Source organism: Dendropsophus ebraccatus, chromosome 2 (assembly GCF_027789765.1).
Source record: "Dendropsophus ebraccatus isolate aDenEbr1 chromosome 2, aDenEbr1.pat, whole genome shotgun sequence".
Taxonomy (NCBI): domain Eukaryota; kingdom Metazoa; phylum Chordata; class Amphibia; order Anura; family Hylidae; genus Dendropsophus; species Dendropsophus ebraccatus.
Window position 1 is genome coordinate 26,247,196 of NC_091455.1, and position 26,458 is coordinate 26,273,653.

The 26,458-nt window shown below is 41.8% G+C and overlaps 1 protein-coding gene across 1 annotated transcript in view; it reads left to right on the forward strand.

The window, feature by feature from the left end:
- CSMD3 (CUB and Sushi multiple domains 3) overlaps nucleotides 1-26,458 on the forward strand; it is a 467,563-nt gene that overhangs the window by 288,457 nt on the left and 152,648 nt on the right. The window contains exons 27-31 of the mRNA XM_069959625.1: nucleotides 1,460-1,578; nucleotides 2,862-2,931; nucleotides 3,429-3,545; nucleotides 7,194-7,403; nucleotides 22,840-23,028. Of these exons, the coding sequence (XP_069815726.1) occupies nucleotides 1,460-1,578; nucleotides 2,862-2,931; nucleotides 3,429-3,545; nucleotides 7,194-7,403; nucleotides 22,840-23,028 (705 nt within the window). The remainder of the gene's footprint in view (nucleotides 1-1,459; nucleotides 1,579-2,861; nucleotides 2,932-3,428; nucleotides 3,546-7,193; nucleotides 7,404-22,839; nucleotides 23,029-26,458) is intronic.

A 26,458-nucleotide genomic window follows, 5' to 3' on the forward strand; every position in this document is an offset into this window, starting at 1 on the left:
CGATTTATCGATTATCGTACGATTACAAGCAGCAGCATACATTACCTGTCAGGTCTTCTCTGCGCTGTCTTCATCCGCAGGTCCCGCGCGCTCTATCTTCAGAATGGCCGGTCAGCTGACGGAGCGCTCAGACAATCACAGGCCGGGACCGTCGCGGCCTGTGATTGGCTGAGTGTGGCCTGTCAGCTGACCGGCCATTCTGAAGATAGAGCGCGCGGGACCCGGGGATGAAGACAGCGCGGAGAAGAAGCCTGGACAGGTAATGTATGATGCTGCAAGGGCTGCAAGGACATCGGTAACGATGTCCATACAGCCCTCGCTCAACGATCATCGGGAATAGGCCCAGTAAACGAGCGGCGATCTAGCAGATCGCCGCTCGTTTACATTGTTGATCGGGCCCTCCTCGGCCCGTGGAATAGGACCCTAAGAAAAATAATCAAACATATTAGAAGGCTTGTGCCTCTACATACATTGAATTGTTTCAGCAGACGTTTCGTTAAAGGGAACCTGCCACCACTTCTGTGCTGCCCAAACCCAAATTGATTTACTAATCAAGGTCGGCAAGTCAATTAAAGCCTTCTACTACCCAGCGCTAAAACTTTTTACCCCCCTCCCTCCCCCCTTTCAAGACCTACAGGAAAGGGTCAAAGTCCCAGTCATCATGTGTGACGAAACTATGCCCACACACAGTGTCCAATAGCTGCACAGTGTTGTCCTAACATCAGAGACACTGTGCAGCTATTGGACCAGCCCCTCCTTCTGAGGGGTACTTCAACCTTCTACTGCTCCCTGGACAACCCCTTTAAGACAATCATGTGAAAAGACGGTCTTAATAAATTCCTTACGTAGTTCAGTAAGCTGAATGAGAAGCAGACTTACTTTTTTTTAACAATTTTAATATTTTGCATTTGTATCAGCTCTTGGCAAATAACCATGCATTGGCAACTAGGAAAAGTTCTTGTCGGATGATGTAATAAAGAATGTATTATAAATGTGGTAGAAACACTGAGTCTGTGAATTAAGAATAACATTTTTATCAGATGTTGCCCCGTCCCTGAGGAGTTTAACACTTCCTAAAAATAGGATTTAAATATGGCACCATTCCTCTGCTACTAGTCAACAGAGACCTCCCCCGCTTCCTGATGACAGTACAGCATGGTGATGGTTTTTTTTTGTTTTTTTTTTACCCAATTGACCGTCAATGGTTTTATGATTAAGAGAAACCACTTAGATGACAAACTTTTCCCTTTAGATGTGCCTTGTGAATTGAAAATTATATCAGTTTTTTTTAACTAAATTTATTTTTAGACCCTGTATGGGCTTCAAAAATTTCATTGAAAAATTATTGTTTAACTTTAGCAAATGTTCAAAAAAATTACAAAGCAAAGATCCTATAATAATAAACTGAATTCTCACAATATTATTTGAATGATTAATGTGATTCTTATTTATTTTTCAGCAATCGGCCTCGACTCGTGTCCAGAGCCACTAATGCCAAGTAATGGGATAAAAGTCGGCGACAGATACATGGTGGGGGATGTGGTGTCTTTTCACTGTGATCAAGGATACTCCCTCCAGGTATGGTTAATCATATAACATTCTCTTTATGGTTTGTTGAAAATACCTAGAGGGACTGTGAGTACTGTATAAAAAAATAAAAAAGTTATCCAACATTTATTTTATTAACACTTTGTTTCCCTGTATGTGTTCGGAAATGGTTGTGAGTACAATGGAATCCCTGCCTCCTTTCCCCCAAATTGCTTTGTGAGGTTGTTGGAATTATCAATAACATTGCATGGCTATTGGGTTAGAAATGGGGGGCATGGTTTTAACTGTGTTTGGAACACACTTGTGGAAGTTATCGGGAAATCGAGAATTAGGCCCATTCCAATTGCTATCAGAAGTTTGAAGACATTTTTCAGGAGGGGTTAGGAGGTCTATTTTCAGGAGAGGGTCGAAGCTTTTAAAGTGGGAAAACTCTTTTAACTAACCATATTCATGAGAATACCGCGCCGAATTGTAACCTAATTAGACTAACCACCACTTTAAGGCTATGTTCACACTACATAAATACCGTAGTAATCACAGCCATTGTTGCACTACGGTACTTACGTAGTGCTGCACCTGAGGGAATCCTGGCCGGAGTGTATGCCTGACGGTGCCGTAGAAAACTGACATATTAGTTTTCTGAGACCGCTATTTATTGAATAGCGGACGCAGAAAACCAGTCAGCGCACACATTGGAGCGTGCGGCTCCGGCAGCACGCTCCATTGTGTGCAGCAGTGAATTGAGATGCGGCCGCGCACGGATGCGCTTGCATCCCAATTCAACAGCAGTGAAGATCATCCGGCTGTTACTGCAGTACCGGCCGGGATAATCTTCTTTGACACCGTCCGTTCCGTTACCCGGCTGGGTCATGGAACAGCCGGTGTCTTACTTTGTGGGAACATGGCCTAAGGGTAGCTTTACACGTACCAGATCCACAGCTGGTTTCACGCTGCGAGTTTGCAGCGAAATCCGCTGCGGATCCTGTAGTGTGAAGCTACCCTAAAGCCAATCACGATAGAACAAGGCAAATATCTAGATGTAGTGCACTTACTGAATGTTTGTTTGGGTTCCTCTGAAACTGAATGCTCAGCATTTGACTTCTGGTGGCTGGAAAAGGTGGTTGCAGCCCTATGGAGTTCTGGAAAACCAGGATACAGCCATAGGCTGCCTCCAGCTTCTCCAGCCATGGGAAGTCAAATGCTAAGCGTTCAGGTGGGGATGAACCGGAACGTTCGGCAAGTTCGGTAAGTTCGGTCATGACTAGTTATAATCTGTATTGTTACCAAATTCTATTAACTTGCATTTCTCACAGGGGCATTCTCATATTACCTGTATGCCTGGCCCAGTAAGAAGATGGAACTATCCAATTCCTATATGCATTGGTAAGTGCACCAATACCAATAGTGTGAATGGGATAATTAGTACCGTTAGTAAATTGGGGGTAGAGAGCCAATTACAGGATATAGAGGACACAGATCATTAGGTATGTGAGCTATATTCCCTTATAGTGTCTCATGTATGTTGGGCATATACAGCAGAAATATGGCCCATGTCTTTTATTAGCATATAGAACTTCTCTTAACCCCGCCCCCTTTCAAAGTTCTGGTCACACAGTCAGTTTGACAAACGCTTTAACATAAGTATTTCCAGCAATAGTTTCTTTCATCAGTCGGATGCTGTTCCCAGAGTTACTGGATATTCATGCCAAGATACAATCTCAGTACAAAGGAAGTAAGGAGAGCTCCATTACTTTTTCATAGTAGATCATTAAGGTGCATGATCGATTTTGGGCCGTCAAGTGTACAGTGCTCTACTTATCACAATGAACCAGCTGTTGGGTTGTCAAAATGACTGACAACCGGTTATTATTATCCTTTAGCACAGTGTGGTGGAGCGATGACAGACTTCAGTGGTGTGATACTCAGCCCTGGATTTCCAGGAAACTACCCAAGTAGTTTGGATTGCACATGGACAATCAAGCTGCCCATCGGGTTCGGTAAGTGACTCCTGTAACTTTTCTAGATGTTGAAGTCAAACCATTATATGTCCATTATTTTATTTAATATGGTAAGGAATGAATTATAAGTCATTCAAACTAGAATACATAATTTTACTGTTTGTTAAATTTGTGATCTGAAGACATTGTTATTTCTATGTTATATCTATGGATATGCAGTGCCCGATGGCAGTTTGGGCCTTAAAGGGGTATCCCGGGCGGGGGTTATTTTTAAGGTATGGCCAGGGAAGGGGTGGAAATAGAGGGCGCCAGTCACTTACCTCCTCGGTTCCAGCGCTGGCTCCCGTATTGCGCCACCCCATTCTCCCGTCCAGCTGCCACTTCCTGGACTGAGCTGCGGCTTGAGACGTAATGTCTCAAGGCAGCTCAGCTATTCAGCGGGTGAGACGGGACTCCGAGCTGAGCTGCCGTTAGACGTCACATCTCAAGCCGCAGCTCAGACCAGGAAGTGGCAGCCGTACGGGAGTACGGGGCGACGCGATCCAGGACCCGGCGCTGGAACCGGGGAGGTAAGTGACTGTGGCCTCTATTTCCACCCCTTCCCCGGCCATACCCTAAAATAACCCCCACCTGGAGTACCCCTTTAAAGAGTACTTGTAACTAAAAAAAAAAACTTTTGGCATGGCGAACACAGGCACGCAGTATTTTTTAGGATTAAAGAAGAACTCTAGGCTGGATAATTTTTGGCAGAATGCTGGGGAGGGGGAGGATGAAAGCAGTAACATACTCTCACCTTCCCTACTCCAGCGCTGGTGCTGGTATCCTGCAGCTCCGGTCCCACCGGTCTCGCCCACCTCTGGGTCTGAGTGGGGACTTGGGACGTGATTTGCCCACTCAGCCAGTTGGTGGCCATAGAGGGATCCCGCCTTGCCAGCTGACTAGCTGAGCAGGCCTATCAGGTCATCAGATCTCTCTACTCAGACCCAGGAGTGTCCGGGACCGGTGGGACTGGAGCTGCAGGATACCTACACTACCGATGGAGCAGGGGAGGTGAGGGCATGCATTCTAGTTTAAAAGACTTATCGTTCATTCCTTACCATATTAAATAAAAAAAAGTGAATCACCCCAGCCTGGAGTTCTACTTTAATTTATTTTATATTGGTACTATTGTAAGGTACATATATACTCTTTGATTACTTTTGGTTTATGTTTTTTGTTGGCGGGAAGAGAAAAAAATAATGACTTCATTTTACAGTGCAATTTTATTTTTTTACTTTTTATGTTTAGCATTTAGTCCCATGTTATTCTTCGACTGAGTTAGGGTCCTATTACACGGAGCGAATTTTACCGATTAACAACTAACGATAAACGATCGCAAACGAGATTGTTTATCGTTAACCTGAAATCGTTCACCATATTACACAGAACAATAATCGTTAGATACGATCGTTATTGCGATTGTTTACTCCTTCTGATCTCAGGAAAACAATGAACAGTGTGGTATTACACTGAACGATTAGTGAAAAAATGCAGAGCTTGAGCGAACAAACATGGAATTATAGCGAACGATTATGGAACGATCAACGACATACGAACGATTTTTCGATCGTTGCCTGCAATTACATAGAATGATTATTGTTTAAATTCGAACGATATAACTATTTTTCATACGATAATCGTGCTAGTATAGTACTTGCTAGTATTGTTTCGTGGCTTTGAGTCTTTCACTGACAGACAGACAGACTGAGACTCTGTAGGGTGCTTGCAGGTTGCTGCGGAAGCTGAAGGCCTAAAAATGACTCCCAGGTCTACATAGTACAGGAGTCCATTAGGTCATGTTTAAAGCAGGGTCTAATAGGGTCCTGCTTTAAGCCACATTCACACAACGTAAAAAAAAAAAAAAATAATAAACAACAGCCGTTGTTTATTGACAGCGGCCAGCTGCAATTGTTTCTATGGAACACCGGCCACACTGTACACAATTTGTATACAGTGCGCTGTCATTCTCTGCGGCCACACAAAAAACGGACATGTCTATTTTGTGCGGCCGCAATTCACTGAATTGCACCCGTACAAAATAGTCTGTGCACACAATGGCTAGTACGGCCCCTGGCCATACTATCCATTGTGTGCTATGATAAATTGGAGTGCGGGCACACCTGAATACGTACACATTCCGAATAAGAGAAAGTAATGTTTATCCAGCCGTGTGAACAGTACAAAGAGCGGCCGGTGAGTAGCCTCATGTAAATGTGGCCTAAGGGCCTTACTACACAGAACGATTATCGTTCGAAAAATCTTTAGATCGTTCGGATTTGAACGATAATCGTTTACTGTAATAGCAAACAACGATTAAACGACCAACGAGAAATCGTTAGTCGTTTGATAGAGTTTGGACCTATTTTTATCGTTGATCGTTTGCAAATCGTTCGCATGAAATAAGACGTCGTTCGGTCGTTCACAGTAGCGGCGAACACAATAGCGACGACAAGACGACCGCAAGAACGATCATAAGTAGCGATCATTGTTCCGTGTAATTGGGCGAATGATTTCAGGTTGTTCGACATAGCGGTCGTTTGAGATTGTTTATAGTTAATCGTTGATCGTTGAAAAATCGCTTTGTGTAATAGTATCCTTAGACAGGACCTAATTGACTTCTGTCCTAGGTTTACCTAGGGGCCATTATTACCTAGGGGCCCTTCAGCTGCAGCACCCCACAGTCCACTCACAGGTCTTACAGAAGGAGCTCCTCCTCCCTTTGTTAAACCTTCTAGGTCAGAAGAGAATGCAATTAAAGGGGTACTCCAGCAAAAATCTTTTTCTTTCAAATCAACTGGTGGCAGAAAGTTATACAGATTTGTAATTTGCTTCTGTTTAAAAATCTCAAGTCTTCCCATATTCATTAGCTCCTATATGTCCTGCAGGAAATGTTGTTTTCTTTCATTCAGACACAGCGCTCTCTGCTGACATCTCTGGCCGAGACAGGAACTGTCCAGAGCTGGAGAGGTTTTCTATGGGTGTTTATAGAAAACCGAGACAGAGTTCCTGTTTCGGCCAGAGGTGGCAGCAGAAAGCACTGTGTCTGAATGAAAGGAAACAACATTTCCTGCATGACATTTAGTAGCTGATAAGTACAGGAAGACTTGAGATTTTTGAATAGAAACTTATATAGATTTGTAATTTACTTCTGTCACCAGTTGATTTGAAAGAAAAAGATTTTTGCTGGACAACCCCTTTAATATAGGATGGATAGATTTTTTTTAAATAATCAAGAATGCTTGCGTCAGCCACACTCCCGTCTCACCAGGTCACTGTCTATCCGCACCAATATTTGATCTGGTTGTATGCACACACCAGGCTCAGCCAGACCCTGTCACCATCTGAGCTCGTACTAATGGATGATAATAGTCTCTTATGTTCCCAGTCTCTCTGAATTTTCACACAATACTAATGTTTACTACATAGAAAGAAAATAGATATTCTTTTTCGAGGAATATCCAACGGAGTCTTAATACTGTATTTCCTAGTAATTAGAGCGATAGGAGCGGAGTGACGGCACCAATCGGAGTAGGACACTCTCCATGAGAACAGCAGAAGTGCAATAAACAGCTGGAAGCGCATTTTATAACCGCTGTTTTAATTAAATGTATGGTTAGGTAATGCAATGGACGTGATTTATCTTATCAGGTGTGCATCTACAATTCGTCAATTTCTCCACTGAAACAATCCACGACTACCTGGAGGTGCGGAGCGGAGCGTCAGACACCGGCTCGGTAATTGGCAGGTTAAGTGGTCCTCAGGTCCCCGCTTCATTGTTCAGCACAACTCATGAGACCAGCTTGTATTTCCACAGCGATTATTCTCAGAACAAACAGGGATTTCACATCATTTATCAAGGTAAGCAACACACTTTGCTATTCTAATGCAATCAATAAAAAGTTTTTTAAAATGTGCATTTAGTAACTTTGTGCGCAGTTAGCACGTCTATTTATAACCCGGCTATACGTCTGACAGCTAAGGCGCCCGGGGATTTTGTGTGTAGATAAAAGGAAGAGAAGGGAGGATCTGCCAGTGCTCGTAGTGAAGAAGAAAGTTTCTTCTAAGTAGGGGAAGAAATGGCCGGAAATAGTCGCCAAAACACACATACAGCACACAGACAGATACACGTGCACAGTACATGCAAAGACACACACACAGACATACATGCATACAGTACACACAAAGACATACACACATACAGTACACACAAAGACATACACACATACAGTTCACACAAAGACACACATACAGTACACACAAAGACACACACAAACACAGACATACGCATATACACAACACACAAAGACACACATGCAGTACACACAGAGACATACACACAGTACACACAAAGACATACATACAGACATACAATTATAGTACACACAAAGACACACATACAGTACACACAAAGACACACACACAGACATATGCATAAACAGTACACACAAACACACACAGATATATGCATATACAGTACACACAAACACACACAGATATATGCATATACAGTACACACAAACACACACATACAGTACACCTAAAGACACACACACACAGATACACACATACAGCACACAAAAACACACAGTTTACATCCATGTACAGTACACAGACTCATAGACACTCAGATAGCAAACGCAAACATACAGACACAGTATTCACTTACACTGACACAAAGACACAGTGTACACACATACAGTACACAGATACAGACACATACAGTGCACACAAACACACATACAAACACACAGTGTACAACCACGTACAGTACACAGACACACACACTCATACAGTACACACAAACACACATACACATAGTACTTACATACAGTCATAGGCTATTTTCACACAATGTCAAAAATAAAGGCGTCCAATTTTGATATTTAAAAAAACGTCAGTTTTTGGCACGATTTAACTGACTGCAGTGGCAATGCATTGAAGTCAATGGGAAGACGGACGTCCAATGCACACAATGCATTGAATAACGGGCGTTTTTACCGCAGACATTAAAATAAAGAACATGATCATTATTTTCGGACGTCTTTCGCAAACAGCGTATGTTTTTATTAGTTGTTCACACACAGTTTTTATTTTTGTCACCGTTCTTTCTCCGTTTTACTATTAAATTCAATGGACTTTTTAATTAAGCCGCATCCAAAGGACTATTAGTAACCCAAACTACAATAATGTACCAACACCAGTCATTGCACTAAGGGGAGGCCAGACTGCCTAATGACGTCCATTATTTTAGACTCAAAATAATGGACATTCTTTTCAACGGCGTTGAAAAAACATTGTGTGAACATAGCCATACAGTACACACACACAAACACACAGTGTATACCCACATACAGTACACACAAACAAACACACAATACAAATTAACACATACAGTATACTCACAATATATACACATATACATATACATATACATACACATACAGTACACAGACACACATACACATACAGTACACAGACACACATATTCATACAGTACACACATCCACACACCCGGAAAATGTAGTAATAATGTACAATTAAAGTGTTACTGTGTTCATAAGTGTGGATATATAACAGTGTTTATGCAACTAATGGTAAAAAAAAAAAAATGCCATGATTCACATCATCAGAAGTAATATATCTCCACTTTTTGTTGCCATTTCAGAAAAACAAAAAACGAGAGAGCCCCAAAAGTGCACTCTGTGAATACAGCCCTATTTCTTTTGTAGAACCCAATCTCTAATGGTGCATTTACACAGAGAGATTTATCAGACAGATTTTTTTTTAAGCCAAAGCCAGGAACAAACTATAAACAGGGAACAGGTCATAAAGGAAAGACTGAGATTTTTCCTCTTTTTAAATCCATTCCTGGCTTTGGCTTCCAAAATCTGTCAGATAAATCTGTGTAAACGTACCATTAAAAATGCAGCTGTGATTTTGTTAACACCCGACAGTTATCCCTAACATCCTTGTATTACTCTAGGAGGATGGGAGGTGGCAAATCCTGCTAACTATAGCTAAATCCTTTTTTAAAGGGGTTGTCCAGAAAAAAAATGTTTCTTTTAAATCATATGGTGTCAGAAAGTTATATAGATTTGTAATTTACTTCTATTTAAAAATCTTAAGTCTTCCCATACTTATTAGCTGCTATATGTACTGCAGGAAGTGATGTTTTACTTACATTCAGACACAGTGCTCTCTGCTGACATCGCTGGCTGAGACAGGAACTGTCCAGAGGAGGAGAAGTTTTCTATAAGGATTTGCTACTGCTCTGAAAAGTTCCTGTCTCGGCCAGAGATGTCAGCAGAGAGCACTGTGTCTAAATGTAAATAAAACACCACTTCCTGCATGACATATAGCAGCTGATAAGTATGGGAAGACTTACGATTTTTAAATAGAAGTAAATTACAAATCTTTATAGCTTTCTGACTGTTGAATTGAAAGAAAAGAAAAAAAATCGCTGGACAACCCCTTTAACTTTAGTAGTCAAGTTTGTAGTGGTTATACTGTATGTGAACAAATTGCTCATGTATCTCAGATCTATGGTAGAACCTTCACTTAAAGGGATACTCAAGTGAAAAAAAAACTTTCTTTCAAGTCAACTAGTGCCAAAGTTATATAGATTTGTAATTTACGTTTATCTAAAAATCTCAAATTTCCCCATACTTATCAGGAATGGCAGTAGAGTTGGGAAGCTAAATGCAGGTTATTTTTTTCACTCACCACCTCGTTGTTCTGAATAGACTTCCTTCCTGGAGTTCTCCTTTAAGGTGCCTATACATCTTAGACCTTAGTCGGCTGGGTTCAGTGAATTCGATGGTGATGGAGATTGGGTGTGATGTAAAATCCCACCCGATCCCTTTGTTTAGGGAGAGATAAGCACCAGAGCAACAGCTCTCGCTTAGGTCCCTATTACACCAAACAATTATCGTCCCCACTTTGCTGATTACCGGCCGTTCTGGACGATAATCATTTGGTGTAATAGTTCCTGACATCCATGATGTCGGCTGATTGTGGTCTTTCAACAGGTTTAACCCCTTCTGGACCGGGGGGGGGGGGCGCTTTGTTTTTACGCCGTGTGTCCTATGGAAAAACTGACATGTTATATATGTTCCTCAAGTTGTTACGAATAAAACAATATGGAACTTGCATAACTTTTATTGTATCCTGTAAAAAATTCAAACCATTGTTAACAAATACATGTTCCTTAAAGTCGCTCCATTCCCAGGCTTATAGCGCTTTTATCCTTTGGTCTAAAGGGCTGAGTGAGGTGTCATTTTTTTGCGCCATGATGTGTTCTTTCTATCGGTACCTTGATTGCGCATATACGACTTTTTGATTGCTTTTTATTACAATTTTTCTGTATTTGATGCAAAATTTAGCACTTTGGGATTTTTTGGGGCTTACGCCATTTACCGTGCGAGATCAGGAATGTGATAATTTAATAGTTCGGTAGATTACGCACGCGGCGATAGCAAACATGTTTATTTATTTATTTGTTTTTATAACATGGAGAAAGGGGGGTGATTCTAACTTTTATTAGGGGAGGGGATTATTTGTTTATTACACAACTTTTTTTTTTTTTTTTTACACATATACTAGAAGCCCCCTGGGATTAGGGTTATTCCCCCTAGGGGACTTCTAGTATATGCACACTGATCTCTCGTAGAGATCTATGCTGTATAGATATACAGCATAGATCGATGAGATCAGTGCCAAAAGCAATAGAATGCCAAGCCGGGATCAGCACCATTATGGCGCAGACCCCGGCCGGCATCAGACGCAGAGATCGCTCCTCCGTGACAACCAGGGATGGCTAACAGCAACTTTGACAGCTGCATCTGAAGACTTAATTAGCGGGCACGGCGATCAGACCGTGCTCGCTAATTGCCACGGTCCCAGGCTACATGCTGCACCCGGGACCGGGGCAGTTCAGAGCGGGGTCGCCGCGCGGCCCCACTCTGAACTCCCCCACCCGCCCGAGGACGTACAGTTACGCCCTCGTGCGGGAAGGGGTTAAAAAGTAACAGAAACGGTCTGTTGCACGTCTGTCTGCGTTACAGGAGCTGCGGCAGCAGACCGCTGCTGACTTTAACGGGCCACTTGGAGAATCTAAGGATTTAAGCCCCTCCCACTGCTCCCAGCAGCCCCATGCTCCTCCCCTCTTACTGTCTGTTTGTGTAATAGGACGAAAACAAGGGGGAAGTGAGCACTGACATGACAGGTTGGCACTTGCTTCCTCCTCTAGATCGTGCCATGTAATACGGCCTTTAATCTTTCCCATAGGGAGCACAGGAACGCCAAACTGCGCTGAACATTCCATAGTATGAGGAGGACAGGTGGCAGGTGGGAAAGATAACTGACGGTAAAACCATTGTTCGGCCACAATTTATTCAAGGTGGCTGGCCAACTTGAAATGGATAGTTCAGCAAGGAAAAAAAAATCTTTCACATCGACTGGTGTCAGAAACCTATACAGATTTGTAAATTACTTCTATTTAAAAAAAAATCTCCAATCTTCCAGTACTTATCATCTGCTGTATGTCCTGCAGGAAGTAGTATTTTCCAAGCCTTGAGAGGAGGAGAGGTTTACTATGCGGATTTGCTCCTGCTTTAGACAGTTCCTAGCACGGACTTAGGTGTCAGCAGAGAGCAGTGTGTCAGACTGGAAAGAATACACTACTTCCTGCAGGACATACAGCAGCTGATAAGTACTGAAAGACATGAGATTCAAAATAACAAATCTCTGGCACCAGTTGATTTTAAAGATTTTTTTTTTTTTTTTTTTGCTGAACTACCCCTTTAACAGTAAACGTACATGCACGATGGATTAATTTATTGTTGGCTCAAACTTTTTGGAAGTTTTTTTGGAAAGATGAGGAGAAACATTACAGGGTGTGTAAAGAGAGATGATATTTGTGTACCAAGGTCAGTACCACTTGATATTTCCTCCAAATTCCAGTATAAATAAACACTCGGTGGTCCCGGGGGCCGTAAAGAGACCATCATAAATCCATGTGCCCGTATGGGTCCCGGTGGATGGATATTCAGCCAACCAGTAGGTTACAGATGAGGAGATACCTGAAGTGATAATCCAGCGGCTGAGTTATTCTTATCCACAGCCCTGCACATCAGATTCCCTCATCTCTCCGACGTGACAACTAGTTAGTCGCGTTCACCTGTGAATATTCTCGACTGTCATAAATCCCGATCATCTCCTAGAACATATCCTTAGACATCTGCTCATGCCTTGTCACATGCTAGTGAAGACATCTGGGGATGATATGGAGATGTACATTACCTGTGACAGGTTGACGTTTTCCCAAATGAACTGCTGAAAAGTATAACGTAGTATGGAGTGATAAAATCCCACCCAGGCCTCCGGTGATTTCCACTATCTATAAGCTAAAAGCTTTTCTAGAGCCGCAGCTTTCTCAGGCCTCCTCTCCGAAAAGCATTATCTCTCAAAAAGAAAACGAATGGCTATAAATCAAAATGTCCGCACTTCCAGTAGGAAAAAAAATTGGATTATGAATAAATTTCCCACTCAGACCTGATCACCCACCTGTACATTATGAATTTCTGCCTTAAAGGGGTACTCCGCTGTTTTCTTTTCCTTTCAAAAAAATTATATAAATTTGTGATTTACTTCTGTTAAAAAAATGTCAAGTCTTCCAGAACTTATCAGCTGCTGTATGTCCTGTTGTATTCTTTCCAATCTGACACAGTGCTCTCTGCTGCCACCTCTGACCATGTCAGGAACTGTCCAGAACTGGAGAGGTTTTCTATAGGGATTTGCTCCTGCTGTGGACAGTTCCTGACATGGACAGAGGTGGCAGCAGAGAGCACTGTGTCAGAACACACCACTTCCTGCAGTAAAAACAGCAGCTGATAAGTACTGGAAGACTTGAGCAATAGTTTTTATTTTTCAACTTCAACTACAGATGGTGGAGCCTTGGCATTACTTTGGTCTGATGGGTGAGGCTCCTGTAGAAAAAGTTTGAGAAGTGCTGCTATGGAAGAGGAGTGGAACATATTGATATAAAGTTTGCTTCAGTTATTTAATGAACCCATTTTTCAATGTATAATTTAACATAAAAAATATGGTCAACCACATTTATGTGTACGTTAAAAAATAATTTTAAAAAATTGATACATTTTGATCTGTTTTTCATGTAATGTGAGTCAATAAAAAATGAATTCTGATGGATGGAATAGAACTGCATCTGTTCTTACCTTTTTTTTTTATTTTATATATTTTTTTAATCAATCCTTTTCCATAAAACAATATTGTAAATGGCCAACAAAAACACAGTGTGAACCTAGCCTTATACAGTAGTTACTAAAACTTGGAATTTATGAATGTACTTGTTGGCAGTAAGTTAAAGGAGAAGTCCGGCTAAAACTTTAATTTAAGTATTGTATTGTCCCCCACAAGTTATACAAATCACAAATATACACTTATTATGGGAAATGCACATAAAGTGTTTCTTTCCCTACACTTTCTACTACATCAAGGCTTCACTTCCTGGATAACATGGTGATGTCACTTCCTGGATAACATGGTGATTTCATTTCCTGGATTAAATGGTGATGTCACGACCCGACTCCCAGAGCTGTACAGGCTGTAGCTGCTGGAGAGGATGATGCTAGAGGGATGTTCAGTGTCCCTCCAGTGCCCTGTGTCCCTCAGTGTCTCCCTGTCATCATCCTCTCCAGCAGCCACAGCCCGCACAGCTCTGGGTGTCGGGTCGTGACATCACCATGTTATCCAGGAAGTGACATCACCTTTTTATCCAGGAAGTGACATCACCATTTTTTCCAGGAAGTGACATCACCATGTTATCCAGGAAGTGAAGCCTTGATGAAGTAGTAAGTGCAGAGAAAAAAAAACACTTTATAAGCATTTCCCATAATAAGTGTATATTGGTGATTTGTATAACTTTTGGGGGACAATACAATACTTTAATAAAATTTTTCGCTGGACTTCTTTAATCCACTTGGTGGTCCTACTTTGTCAATCATGAGTCAGAACGCCCACTGGACTCAGAAATCTTCAGTAAACAGATAGCAGCCAGAAACGTGACAGTTTAGAGTAGGATCATGGCACGGCCCCCTCTGAACCCTCCCTAGCATCGCCAGGGCATACAGGTACGTCCTGGGTCGTCCAGGGTGTTATACTTTTATTGGATCTTTTTTCCAGGTAACTCTCTTTCAGTTTTCAAAAAGACAGAAAAACACAAAACACGCCCCTGCTCTTTTGTGAAGTAGTTTTTAAACAGCAGCATAGAGATTATATTAAGGGCTAGAAACTAACCTGATTGTGTTGTTCTGTCAATAGGCACAACTCTATGAAGTATATGTATCAATCAGAAAGACCGCAGCCCCAACAATCACTACCCGTCACGATGGGATTATCCAAAAACAGCAACTCCCAACCACACAATGGGTCAGGTTTTCAGCCTTGATGCAGGTGAAATAATCTCTCATGGTTACTTTATTACACAACTTTTAATAAAAATTCACACCCTATAAAGAGCGACACGTTTCAACCTGGTCCAGTGTCTGTCTCAGGCTCATCTTGTTGAAATGAATCACTCCTTACAGACTGTGTATTTTATTAAAAGTCCTACAATAAAGTAATGGTCCTTTCAGCATGACACGTTATTTCTCCTGCACCATGGCTGAAAAGTTGATCCATTGTGTGGTTGGAAGTTTTGATTTCAGTTTGCTCATCTCCTCCTGCTCTTTTTTGCTGGGTTTACACGGAACGATAATTCGCCCAATCGAACAATTACCGATTTTGAAGCAAGGATTTTATTTTTATGCCGATCAGCATTTAGACGGAGAAAAATCGTTAGAAGATTCGTAAGAAAAATTGTTATTGCGATCATTTTTAAAATTGTTTAAGCCCATCTTTCACATAGGGTGAATCTTTGAAAGACTGTTTACACGAAGCGATCTACGAATATTTAGTGAACGACGGACGACGATTTGAGAACATGTTGAAAGATCAAATTGAACGATTATTTTGCTCATCGCTTGATCGTTTGCTGTGTTTACACGGAACGATTATCGCTCAAATGCGATCGTTATAGCGAAAATTCGAACAATAGTCGTTCCTTGTAAACCCAGCATTAGGGTATGTTCACACTGAGGAAAATGCACAGAATATTAGAAGGATTCCATAGCAAAGTGCATGCAGATTCCGCCCATAATTCCACCCGTAAAAAATGAACATTGTGAATGTACATTGGCCTTAATGTGCTTTCCGCTTCTTCGTTCACATGGCGGAATTTCCGCGCCAAAAATTATGCTTTCAGCCTGAAAAAATGTCTATTCTTTGGCCCCGTTCATGCTGAGCAAGGGAGACGGAATTCTGCGGCGGAGCTCTCCCGCCGTGCTCAGTGTCCTGCTTTGAGTGAATGAGAGGGTGTGCGCACGTCCGCTTCTTCCCCTCTCTGCTCAAAGAATTGACATGTCAATTCCTTGAGCGGAGAGAGGTGGCAGCGAGGAGCGCACATCCTCTTATTCACTCAAAGCAGGACACTGAGCACGGCGGGATTTCGCGGCGGAGAGGTCCGCTGCGGAATTCCGCCGTTCTTGCTCAGTGTGAACAGAGCCTTTGGGTGGATTCCGCTAGAGGAATTCTGCTTGAATTCCGCTTGCATTCTGCTCGAATTCTGCTCCTGTTCTGCCAGAGATGAATAGGTGTTAAATTTCAAGCAGAAAATATTCCTCTTCAATTCCTCGCTGAATACTCGCCTATTCCTATACTCGCCTATTTAGGCTTCGTTCCCACTGAGCAAAACTAGCGAAATTCCGCTGTTAGCCTCCCTCTCATAATGGGAGTCTATGGGAGGCGCGCGCTCCTGCTTTGTCCGCGCTGAAGAATGAACATGTTCATTCTTCAGCGCGGACATAGCAGGAGCGCGCGCCTCCCATAGACTCCCATTATGAGAAGGAGGCTAACGGCATTCTGTGGTGGACAATTCCGCTGCGGAATTCCGCTATTTTTGCTCAGTGGGAACGAAGCCTTACTGGTGCCTTCTAGAGTTGAGCGCAACTTGTGCAAGCTCAAGTTTGAATGAAAGCCATTTGAATACCAGTGGTTGAAGAAGTAGGGTGCAGCCCTAGGGAGTCTATGGCCAATGGTTGTATCCATGTTTTCTTGGACTCCCTAGGGCTGCATCCAACTTCTTCAGCCATGGATAATCAAATGCCGAATGATAGAACTCCAACTTGCTCAAGTTGCGCTCACCTCTTTAGTGACTTTCTGTCAAACAGCATGTTCGATGTGACGTCTTCTCTCCAAAGCTTGTTTTCCCCTTTAAATATACAACAATTGCTGAAGAATTTGTCAGTAATTTTAGCAAAAGGCATATCTAATGTGCTCCAGGAGATGGTTTGGGATTAGGGGACAGTGACTGAGCTAACACGAAAGAAACATGCTCCACTATTTGCACAAAGTAATTTATTTGGCAGAATGAAATCATTAATTCTTGACAAAACAATTTAATACTATAATTGGAAGAAATTGCAAAAACTTTCTGCCTGTCTGGGAGAACAGTTTTGTTTTTTTTGTAAGAGCAGCTCGCTAATCTATCAAGAAATCTGGAGAAAAAGGTTTAATTGTGCTGAAAGGAGAAAGTTAATTCTGTCATTTAAAATAATATGCCCTGTAATAAAACCAGAAACTGGAGGGAGGCTTGATGTATTGGCCGCGCTCCCCGCTTGGACGTCATGTAAAGGTGAACTCGTTTGTATTCCGGGATCATAGTCACTTCAATGGTATTTGGAAGCTTAGAAAGTGATGACATTAAACCAAAGCTCTCCTCATTTATTAAACTAATGGTTTATTGTCATCTCTAACCATAAGTCTTGTGAAATATGAGCCCTTCCAAAAAGAAACATACCCCGCCCCCCAAGTCCCCAGACAATATAGTTATCGGCCAAGGCAGACAAATAGGTGCAATGCTGTGGCTGTTATTATATATATATATATAGAGAGAGAGAGAGAGAAAAAACACACAACTTGGATGTTGCTCTTGGTGGGATTTGAACCCAGGACCCCATCTAACCACTGAGCCACTATGATGCCCATTATAAGGGGAGTAAAATTGGTGAAATTCTGTGGCTTTCCGCTCTCTGCTCAAAGAATTGACAACAATTGAGCCCTGCCGATTTTACTCTGTGTAAACATACCCTTATAGTATAAAGATAAAAAAAAACAATGCCAAAGAAAATGAGACATCAGACAAGAAATATTAAAAAAGTAAAAAAAGTAAAAAAAAAAAAAAAAGAATAAATAACAAATATAAACTTTGACCAAACATACATGAAGAATGGAAAGAGGACACAATGAACAAGAACGGTGTCTTACAAATATAAGATGCCCGCCATGTTTTGACATATCGCAGCTTCTTCAGGGGTAATTAATGGTTGTCCATGTATATACTGTATACTGTATGACTAATGAAAAGCAAACGTGAAATAAAATATTTATAAGAGTCTATATGGCTTCTAAACCCCTGGTCTAGAGATGCTAACAACTGCTCAGTGAGCTCAATGCTTAGCGTAAACAATGAATTCCTAATGTACAAGTATAGGAAATCAAAGAAAACAAATCCCCTTTGCAATAACCAAACATCAATAGTAGAAAAGGCCAAATAACAGGAAATTGTATATACTGTATATTTGTCTTTTAGCGAATATAAAGACCACAAATGAACAGTATATGACCTCCTCTTGACATCCTCCATGTACATTAGGGGCTTCCATTGCCGGTGGTATTAATTCCATTAGTGAAATATTATTGTTTGAATTCATTCCTGTGATTTATTGGTTTTTAACAGTTTTAGTTGTCCTAGTGTCTAGTGTTTTTTTTTCTTTTTTTCATCTAATAAACTTGTTTATGGATATTCAGTTTGGTGTGTGATTACTATATCGGAGTAATCGTGTTCCTATAGTGCACATTTTCTGCACTGCGTCAGTCTTTTGTAGTGGTGCCCGTTCTTTTTGGATCTGTCATTTTATGACATCTTCGCGGGGCCAAATCTCCACTTGTATAATAAACAGCACCAAGGGGAAGAGCAATATAAAATCCATAAGTATAAAAGAAATAATCAATGGATATGAATGAATATAGCAATGTGGATGTATTTTTCAGCATTTTTTTTTTTGGGGGGGGGGGGGGGTATGGGATGGTTGCCCTCAATCGTAAACAAAATGGAACAATCGAGAGAACAATGCGGCCCGCAATCCTTATAATCCTGTTTTAAATGGCTGTGATTTATAGTAAAATCACACAAATACAACAGTGAGAATCAGGTGAAGTTCTTGGCAAGTTTCAGTGGGATTCACAGAGACTGTAAGATTGCCCAGCTGTCTGACATACAGCAGCCAGCCAAACGGCACACAAAGGCCACTCTGCATTTGGCTCACGCACTGCTTTTATATTTGATCTCCACACTCGTTTCTGGATGATATTTCCACCACCATATCCGGCAGGATGGTGTTTTTGAACGTTCAGCCAGATCACCACAATGCTGTTCATTATTCCATCATAACCTGCCAGCAACTTATTCCTGATCTGTTATATTAAAGTTTATACGGTAAAAGGCTAAGTTCTCACGGAACGACCGGTGTCAGAAGAGACCATCCTGCAGTACCGGCCAGATGAACCTTACCGCCGGTGAATTCAGGTGTGGGCACATCCGTAGACAATGGAGCGTGCGACCGCAGCCGCTCGCTCCATTGTGTGAACTGACAGGTTCTCTGCGCCCGCTATTCAGTGACATGTCAGTTTCTTGCGGCGCAGCTAGGAATCTCGGCCAGAGTGTATAATCTCGGCCAGAGATTTATCAAACATGGTGGCTCAGTTGCCCCTAGCAACCATTCAGATTCCACCTTTCATTCCTCACAGACTCTTTGGAAAATGAAAGGTGGAATCTGATTGGTTGCTAGGGGCAACTGAGCCAGTTTCATTTTACACCATGTCTGATAAATCTCCCCCTAAGTGTATACACTCTGGCCGGGATTCCCTCAGCCTGCAGCATTATGTAAGCACCGTAGTAATCACGGACGGGATCAAGAACGGCCGTGATCACTGCGCTACTTACGTAGTGTAAACATAGCCAGAGTCTGCATGTATGATAGGTCTGCATATATGAAAGACTGCATGTATTATAGGGACATATCAACTATTTTTCTTGTCGGGGTCTGAGTGTTCAGACCCATCACAAGAACAAGGAGAGTAGCTGAAAGCCATGCACTTCAATCAGCCAATACTATATCCTTTGAAACCCAATTAATTTCTATGCTGCTATTCATACTTTGTGTAAATTTGCAGTTCCGCAATCTGTGAAGCAAAAAATAGGACAGGTTGCAATGCGGTCCGCAATAGCAGTACGGACACTCCAACAGAAGTCTATGGGAGCCTCTGCATTTTGCGGATAACACCTAAGCACTCTGCAAAATCATTCACAATTGCGCTCTGCAATTCTGTGACATCACCATTTAAGCTCCTCCTGGCTGGTTGAAACAGTAAGTGACATCATTTTATGCCGTCCACCTTTTTTTTTTTTTTTGTGGATCCGCAAAAAATGGAGCACAATTTAAAGCACAATTCGGATGCAATATGGATGATTTTTTGCAGATTGTGGAGAAAACCCCCCCCAAAAAACACGAATTTCATCCTTGAAAATATATGGACGCGTGAATGTAGACTTACTGTACATTGTGAGTTTGTTCTGGTCATGTGTCTTAAGCCCTATTCACATGTGCCCTAAATGTGTCCGTAATTGCAGATCCGTAACTATGGTTCGCTCACCTCCTGAATCCCGCTGCCTGGAAAAGATGGATATAGCTAAAGGAGACCACGTTTCATTGAAGACAATAGGAGTTGAATTGTAATACCACACATAACCTGAGGACAGGGGTGATGCTGTTATAGCAAGAAAGTAACTGTTTTTTTTTTTGTTTCTAATCCTTGATAACCTCTTATATAGATTTGTAATATACTTCTATTAAAAAATCTCAAGTCTTCCAGTACTTATCAGCTGCTGTATCTCCTGCAGGAAATGTTGTTTTCAGTCTGACACAGCGCTCTCTGCTGACATCTCTGGCTGAGACAGGAACTTTGTCTCAGTTTTCTTTGAATCCCCTATAGAAAACCTTTCCTGGTCTGGACAGTTCCTGTCTTAGCCAGAGATGTCAGCAGAGAGCACTGTGTCCGACTGAAAATAAAACAACACTTTCTGCATGACATACAGCAGCTGATAAGTATGGAAAGACTTGAAATTTTTTAATAAAAGTAAATTACAAATCTATATAACTTTCTGACACCAGTTGATTTGAGAGAAAAGGATTTTAGCTGGACAACCCCTTTTACCCCTTTTCACAGCACATGTTATATAGTTGATCAGTGGGGGAAGCAACACAGAGAACACAGGTCAGTTGTCCCCTCAGTGAATGGATGATAAAGCACATGGTCGGACATGGGTGCTGGGAAGGAGGAAGAAACTTTTCTTTGAATAACTTTATACATCTGCAGCTTAAAACCAAAGTTTTCTTAATTATTTTGCAGTATTCTAAAGAACGAGGAGATAATGTTCAAACTTATTAATATGCAAATTGTGTCTTTAGTAAAACATCCCTGATATTCAAGCTGTGAAATTTTTATGCAAATATCTAGAAGTCATGGCGCGCTCCAGCTGAGATACTTTGTGTATTAACTCTTTATGTCTGTAGATACCAATATATAAGAAGTCATGTGAGTCCATAGGAATAAACCGTCCACAGATTTATCGTTTTTAGCATTGATGGCTCCAATTTATCCTACAACCTTCATACTAGAGTCCAGAAAGGGCAAACTCTTAGGGTCCTATTCCATGAGCTGACCAGGGCCCGATCAATAATGTAAACGTGCGCCGATCTGCTAGATCGGCGCTTGTTTACTGGGCCTATTCCGTGGCCTAATAATCGTTTAGCGAGGGCTGCAGGGACATTGTTACCGATTTCCCTGCAGCCCTTGTTAAACACCATACTTTACCTAAACATATTGCAGGGCTTCTCCTGCTCCAGCTTCAGTGCGGCCTGTCCGAGTTGACAGACCGCTCAGTCAATTACTGACCGCGGTGATCCTGGCCAGTGATTGGCTGAGCGGTCTGTCAGCTAAGACTGCTGCTGCGTGCAGGACCGAGAGGAAGAAGGAGCGCAGGAGAAGACCTGCAACATGCTTAGGTAATGTATGGTGCTTATGGAATCGTCGGTCGCCCGGGTGGCAACCGATGATTTTAGGTTTGAACCTAAATGAATGATCAGCCGATGACACGATCATCAGCTGATCATTCCCTCTATTCCACGGAGCAACCGGCCCGATTCAGCCGATTATCACTCTGCGGAATATACCCCTTAGGGCCTGTTCACACTCAAGAATCGGCACCGAAATTCCGCTAGGAATCCCTGCCCACGGACTCTGCGCCGAATCGTGCCTGCTAGCTCTTTCAATAGGAGGCCTCACACGCATTAAGCTAAATCTGTAATTTTCAGTTGTGCCAGAGCTGGTGGGTGAAGCATAATGTATATGGTGTCTACACACTGAGGAGAAGACCTTGTGTGGGACCTCTTACTTGCTGCCTCTTATCTTATTCTTTTTCTCTAGCTGTGTACCCAGATTCTCACCCCCACCCCCCTCTATAGATTTGCTTGTTACTTGATCTTTGGGCTAGCTACCGAATGGGACTGAACTGATTTTTCAGAGTGGAAGATAATTTAGCAAGAATTTAGCGGGGATATGCTTGATAACAAGAGAAGGAAGCATTTTTGTCTAATAAGATACATGTAATATATCTTATCAGACAAAAATTCTTCCTTCTCTTGTTATCAAGCATATCCTCACTAAATTCTTGCTAAATTGTGCCTATTTAATTCCATATGACAAATGACAGTGCCTATTTAATTCCATAAGTCATTGTGAATTTGTAATGTGTTAGTAGTAAAATTATTTACACTCTTCATTATCTGCTTGTTCCTCACAATTCACCCATTATTGTAGTTTCTTTTCAAAATTATGAAATTTAATTTTAAAATAGTTTTGTTAACTTTTATGGGGTGCTGTTTTTACTTCACTTTGTAACAATTATAGATGGATACAATTTCTTTGTGCCAGACGACACCACTAGTATCTGTTTGGAGCGTACATGTAATTACAACACAAACAGGAAAGTGCCTAGACCTGTCTATTGACCTGATATACCGTACAGCTTATAAAACTCTTCTGTTTCTATTCCTAGCCTACCAGCTGCAGAGCTGTCCTGACCCGCGGCCATTTCGGAATGGATTTGTAATTGGGAATGATTTCACCGTGGGACACACCGTATCTTTTGAGTGTTATCCTGGTTATTCATTGATTGGAGAATCTGCCCTCACGTGTCTGCACGGAGTAAGCCGCAACTGGAATCATCCGATACCGCGATGTGATGGTATTTACAGTTATTTTTTCTTTATTTTGGAACAGAGAGTAGATGTGCTTATAGACATTCTCTACTTCTAATAAACCTGCCTGCTATAGCTTTATTGGAAACTATAGCATATGCCCATCCCCACCAAAGACTCTGATCCCTAACACTTCCATTTACCCCTGAATTTATGGTAGGAAGGAACACTGTACATTGATGCGTGGTGCATAATACAACACTCTTAAGCCAAATGGAAAAATTGTAGGCAATTGCCCTTATGCCTAGAAATAAATAAAATACTCTGAATTCAGGTGAATTGAGAAGCTTTGCTAAGAGAAACATACAAGGGAGAACTTACTAAAAACCTGCTTTTTCATAAGTTTAAATATGTTAATTTCTAATCTATTTTCTACTTTCCAATTTGTAATTTTTTAAAAATTTGTATTTGCAGTACATTATTATGGGAGCTGTCATCTTAACATCTTAAAGCGTAACTGTCATATTTTTTTTTTATTGCAGAAAACAGTAGTATAGTTGATTTTAAGAAACTGTATGATAGGTTTTATAAGGCAAAAAAGCCTCTTTCTGTACTCAAAAAGCAATCTCCGAGCACCCCCCCTCACTTCTTATCTGTGCATTATCAGGCAAAGCCATCTTCATTACAGAGAAGCCAGTGAAGGCGGGTTCTGCTGTCTCCATTATATCCCTATGAAGGGGGGAGGGGCCGAGGGAGATGAGGGAGCAGGAAGAGGAGACATGAAGGTCAGCTGTTTGTAGACTGTCTGGGCACCTAAAATGCTGGATTCAGGGGTCAGAAAGGTCAGTGCTTATCTAGGAACTTTCTGAGAGAAGATTGCAGGGTATTGTGCTGTGCAGGACTGCTCCGTGCTCACTCACTCCTCTCAGCCCCTCCCCTCTCCATAGACACATAATGGACCCAAAAATCCAGCTTCATCTGCTGTGAGGGGGGGGGGGGACCTAGGAGAACAGTTTTTTTTCAGTACAGAAGGAAACTGTTTTGGTAAATAAAATCTATTACAGAGTTTCTTAAAATTACTTATACCTTTGGATAGCTGCTTTTAATCCAAGACCTGTCCTGGGGTCCGTTTGGTGGGGGATGCAGTTATTGACATAAAAAACAACCTGCCACCCTGTGTGAAATTGGCGTGGCCTAGAGTATCTGGGCCCAAGCCTTGCACCACCTCTCTGTCCCTCCTCCTCACCCTCTTCACCATTAGGAATGCCCCTAGAACAATTTCTGCTATTCATCACCTGTGTGAACACTGCACATGAGCTGGATCGTTAAGGCAACTGTGCAGTGTTCAGGTGATGAATAGGAAATATCCTGCCCGGGGGCACTCCTAATGATGAGGAGGGTGGGTAGGAGGGACGGAGAGGTGGTGCAAAGCTTGGGCATACACACTCTAGGCCACGCCAATTTCATACAGGGCTCCAAGTTTAAAAGTAGATTTTTAGGACAATAACTGCATCCCCTGCCGAACGGACCCCAGGACAGATCTTGGATTAAAAGCAGCGATCCGAAGGTACAAGTGGTTTGGGGGTATCAGGTGGGTACAGAGTCACTTTACGCTGTTCTTAACAGCAGTTATTGACATGCTTTATGGCAAGCCTCATGGACATAAACCCAATAAACACCTCTAGACACTTTTCTTTGTAATTTGAGGTCATCCTACATTGGGGGAGGGGGAGGTGAATAATAGCTCTTGCATGTAACTCTGCTATGATCTGTCACTTAACTCTTGCTTGTGAATAGGGGAATGATCTGTACAGAACAAAAGGCCACAGCTTAGTTTTAGATCTAGTGTCCAAAATAAAAATGTTGAATATTTTTTACGGAAAATAAATAAAAAAACATTCTTAAAAAATATGATAGGAAATTATCAATAGGTAATTACTGTATCTAACAACATATTAAGTAAATCCCCATCAGTTTGGGATCATACTATATTAATCAAAAGACAGACTCCCCTGCGACAGTCTGAAAACTTTACATTGGCTCAAAGCTGGCATAGATTTCGACCACAATTTCAGGCGTAAACTGTAATATATTTTGAGCGTAGAGTAGGCATGCCCCCTCCCTTGCCCTCCTTGAGAGAGATTGCGATTTTTTTTTTATATCATTGTATGCGCAAATTTTGCTTGATTTGTTTTTAACAGCATTTAGTGATATGCTTTACAACAAGCCACATTGACATAGATAACAATGGACAGGTCTAGAGATGAGCGAAAAGCCCAACTAAACAAACCAAAATGCTTACCTTGATGGGCAAGCAACTTATCAGCCTGCTGCCTTTTAACTCTCTTCCGCTCCCTAACGCTCCTACCTGGGTGTCGGGGAAAGCTGGATCCAGTCCTGGGGACCTGGGAGAGGATTCCCAAAACTGGATCCAGCTTTTTCCTGCACCCGGGAAATAGCACCAGGGAGTAGGACAGTCGAAAGGCAGCTTTCGAGAGCTATAAAAAAGATGTCAGTGTACACCAACAGGGGACTTTTAGAACCAGGTCCTGGTGACCGAGCTGCACTTCCATTGTAACATGGAACTAACTTTCTAGTTTTGAATTAAAGGAGAAGTCCGGTGAAATTTTTATTACAGTATTGTATTGCCCCCCCAAAAGTTGTACAAATCCCCAATATAAACTTATTACAGGAAATGCCTATAAAGTGCTTTTTTCCCCTGCACTTACTACTGCATTAATGCTTCACTTCCTGGATAACATGGTGATGTCACTTCCTGGATAAAATGGTGATGTCACTTCCTGGATAACATGGGGATGTCACTTCCTGGATAACATATTGATGTCATGCCCCGACTCCCAGAGCTTTGCAGGCTGTGGCTTCTGGAGAGGATGATGGCAGGGGATGCTCAGTGTCCCTCAGTGTCCCCCTGCCATCATCCTCTCCAGCAGCTACAGCCCGCACAGCTTTGGAAGACGGGACGTGACATCACCATTTTATCCAGGAAGTGACATCACCATGTTATTCAGGAAGTGACATCACCATGTTATCCAGGAAGTAACATCACTATGCTATCCAGGAAGTGACATCACCATCTTATCCAGGAAGTGACATCACCATATTATCCAGAAAGTGACATCACCATGTTATCCAGGAAGTGAATCCTTGATGCAGTAGTAAGTGCAGGGAAAAAAGCTCTTTATGTGCATTTCCCGTAATAAGTATATATTGGGGATTTGTATAACTTTTGGGGGGCAATACAATACTTAAATAAAAATTTTCACCGGACTTCTCCTTTAAGAAGGGAAGTTCTGCAGCACAGATGTATGAGCTTTGAAGGAAAAGACTCATTCAAGGTTGAGTGCCTCTACATAACTAGCTTTTAATGTAAACTGTTGAAAACAGATTAGACGCTGGAATCTTGGCTCATATACACTTTAAATTTCCTTTTTTTTTTTTTGCGAACATCTCATTTCA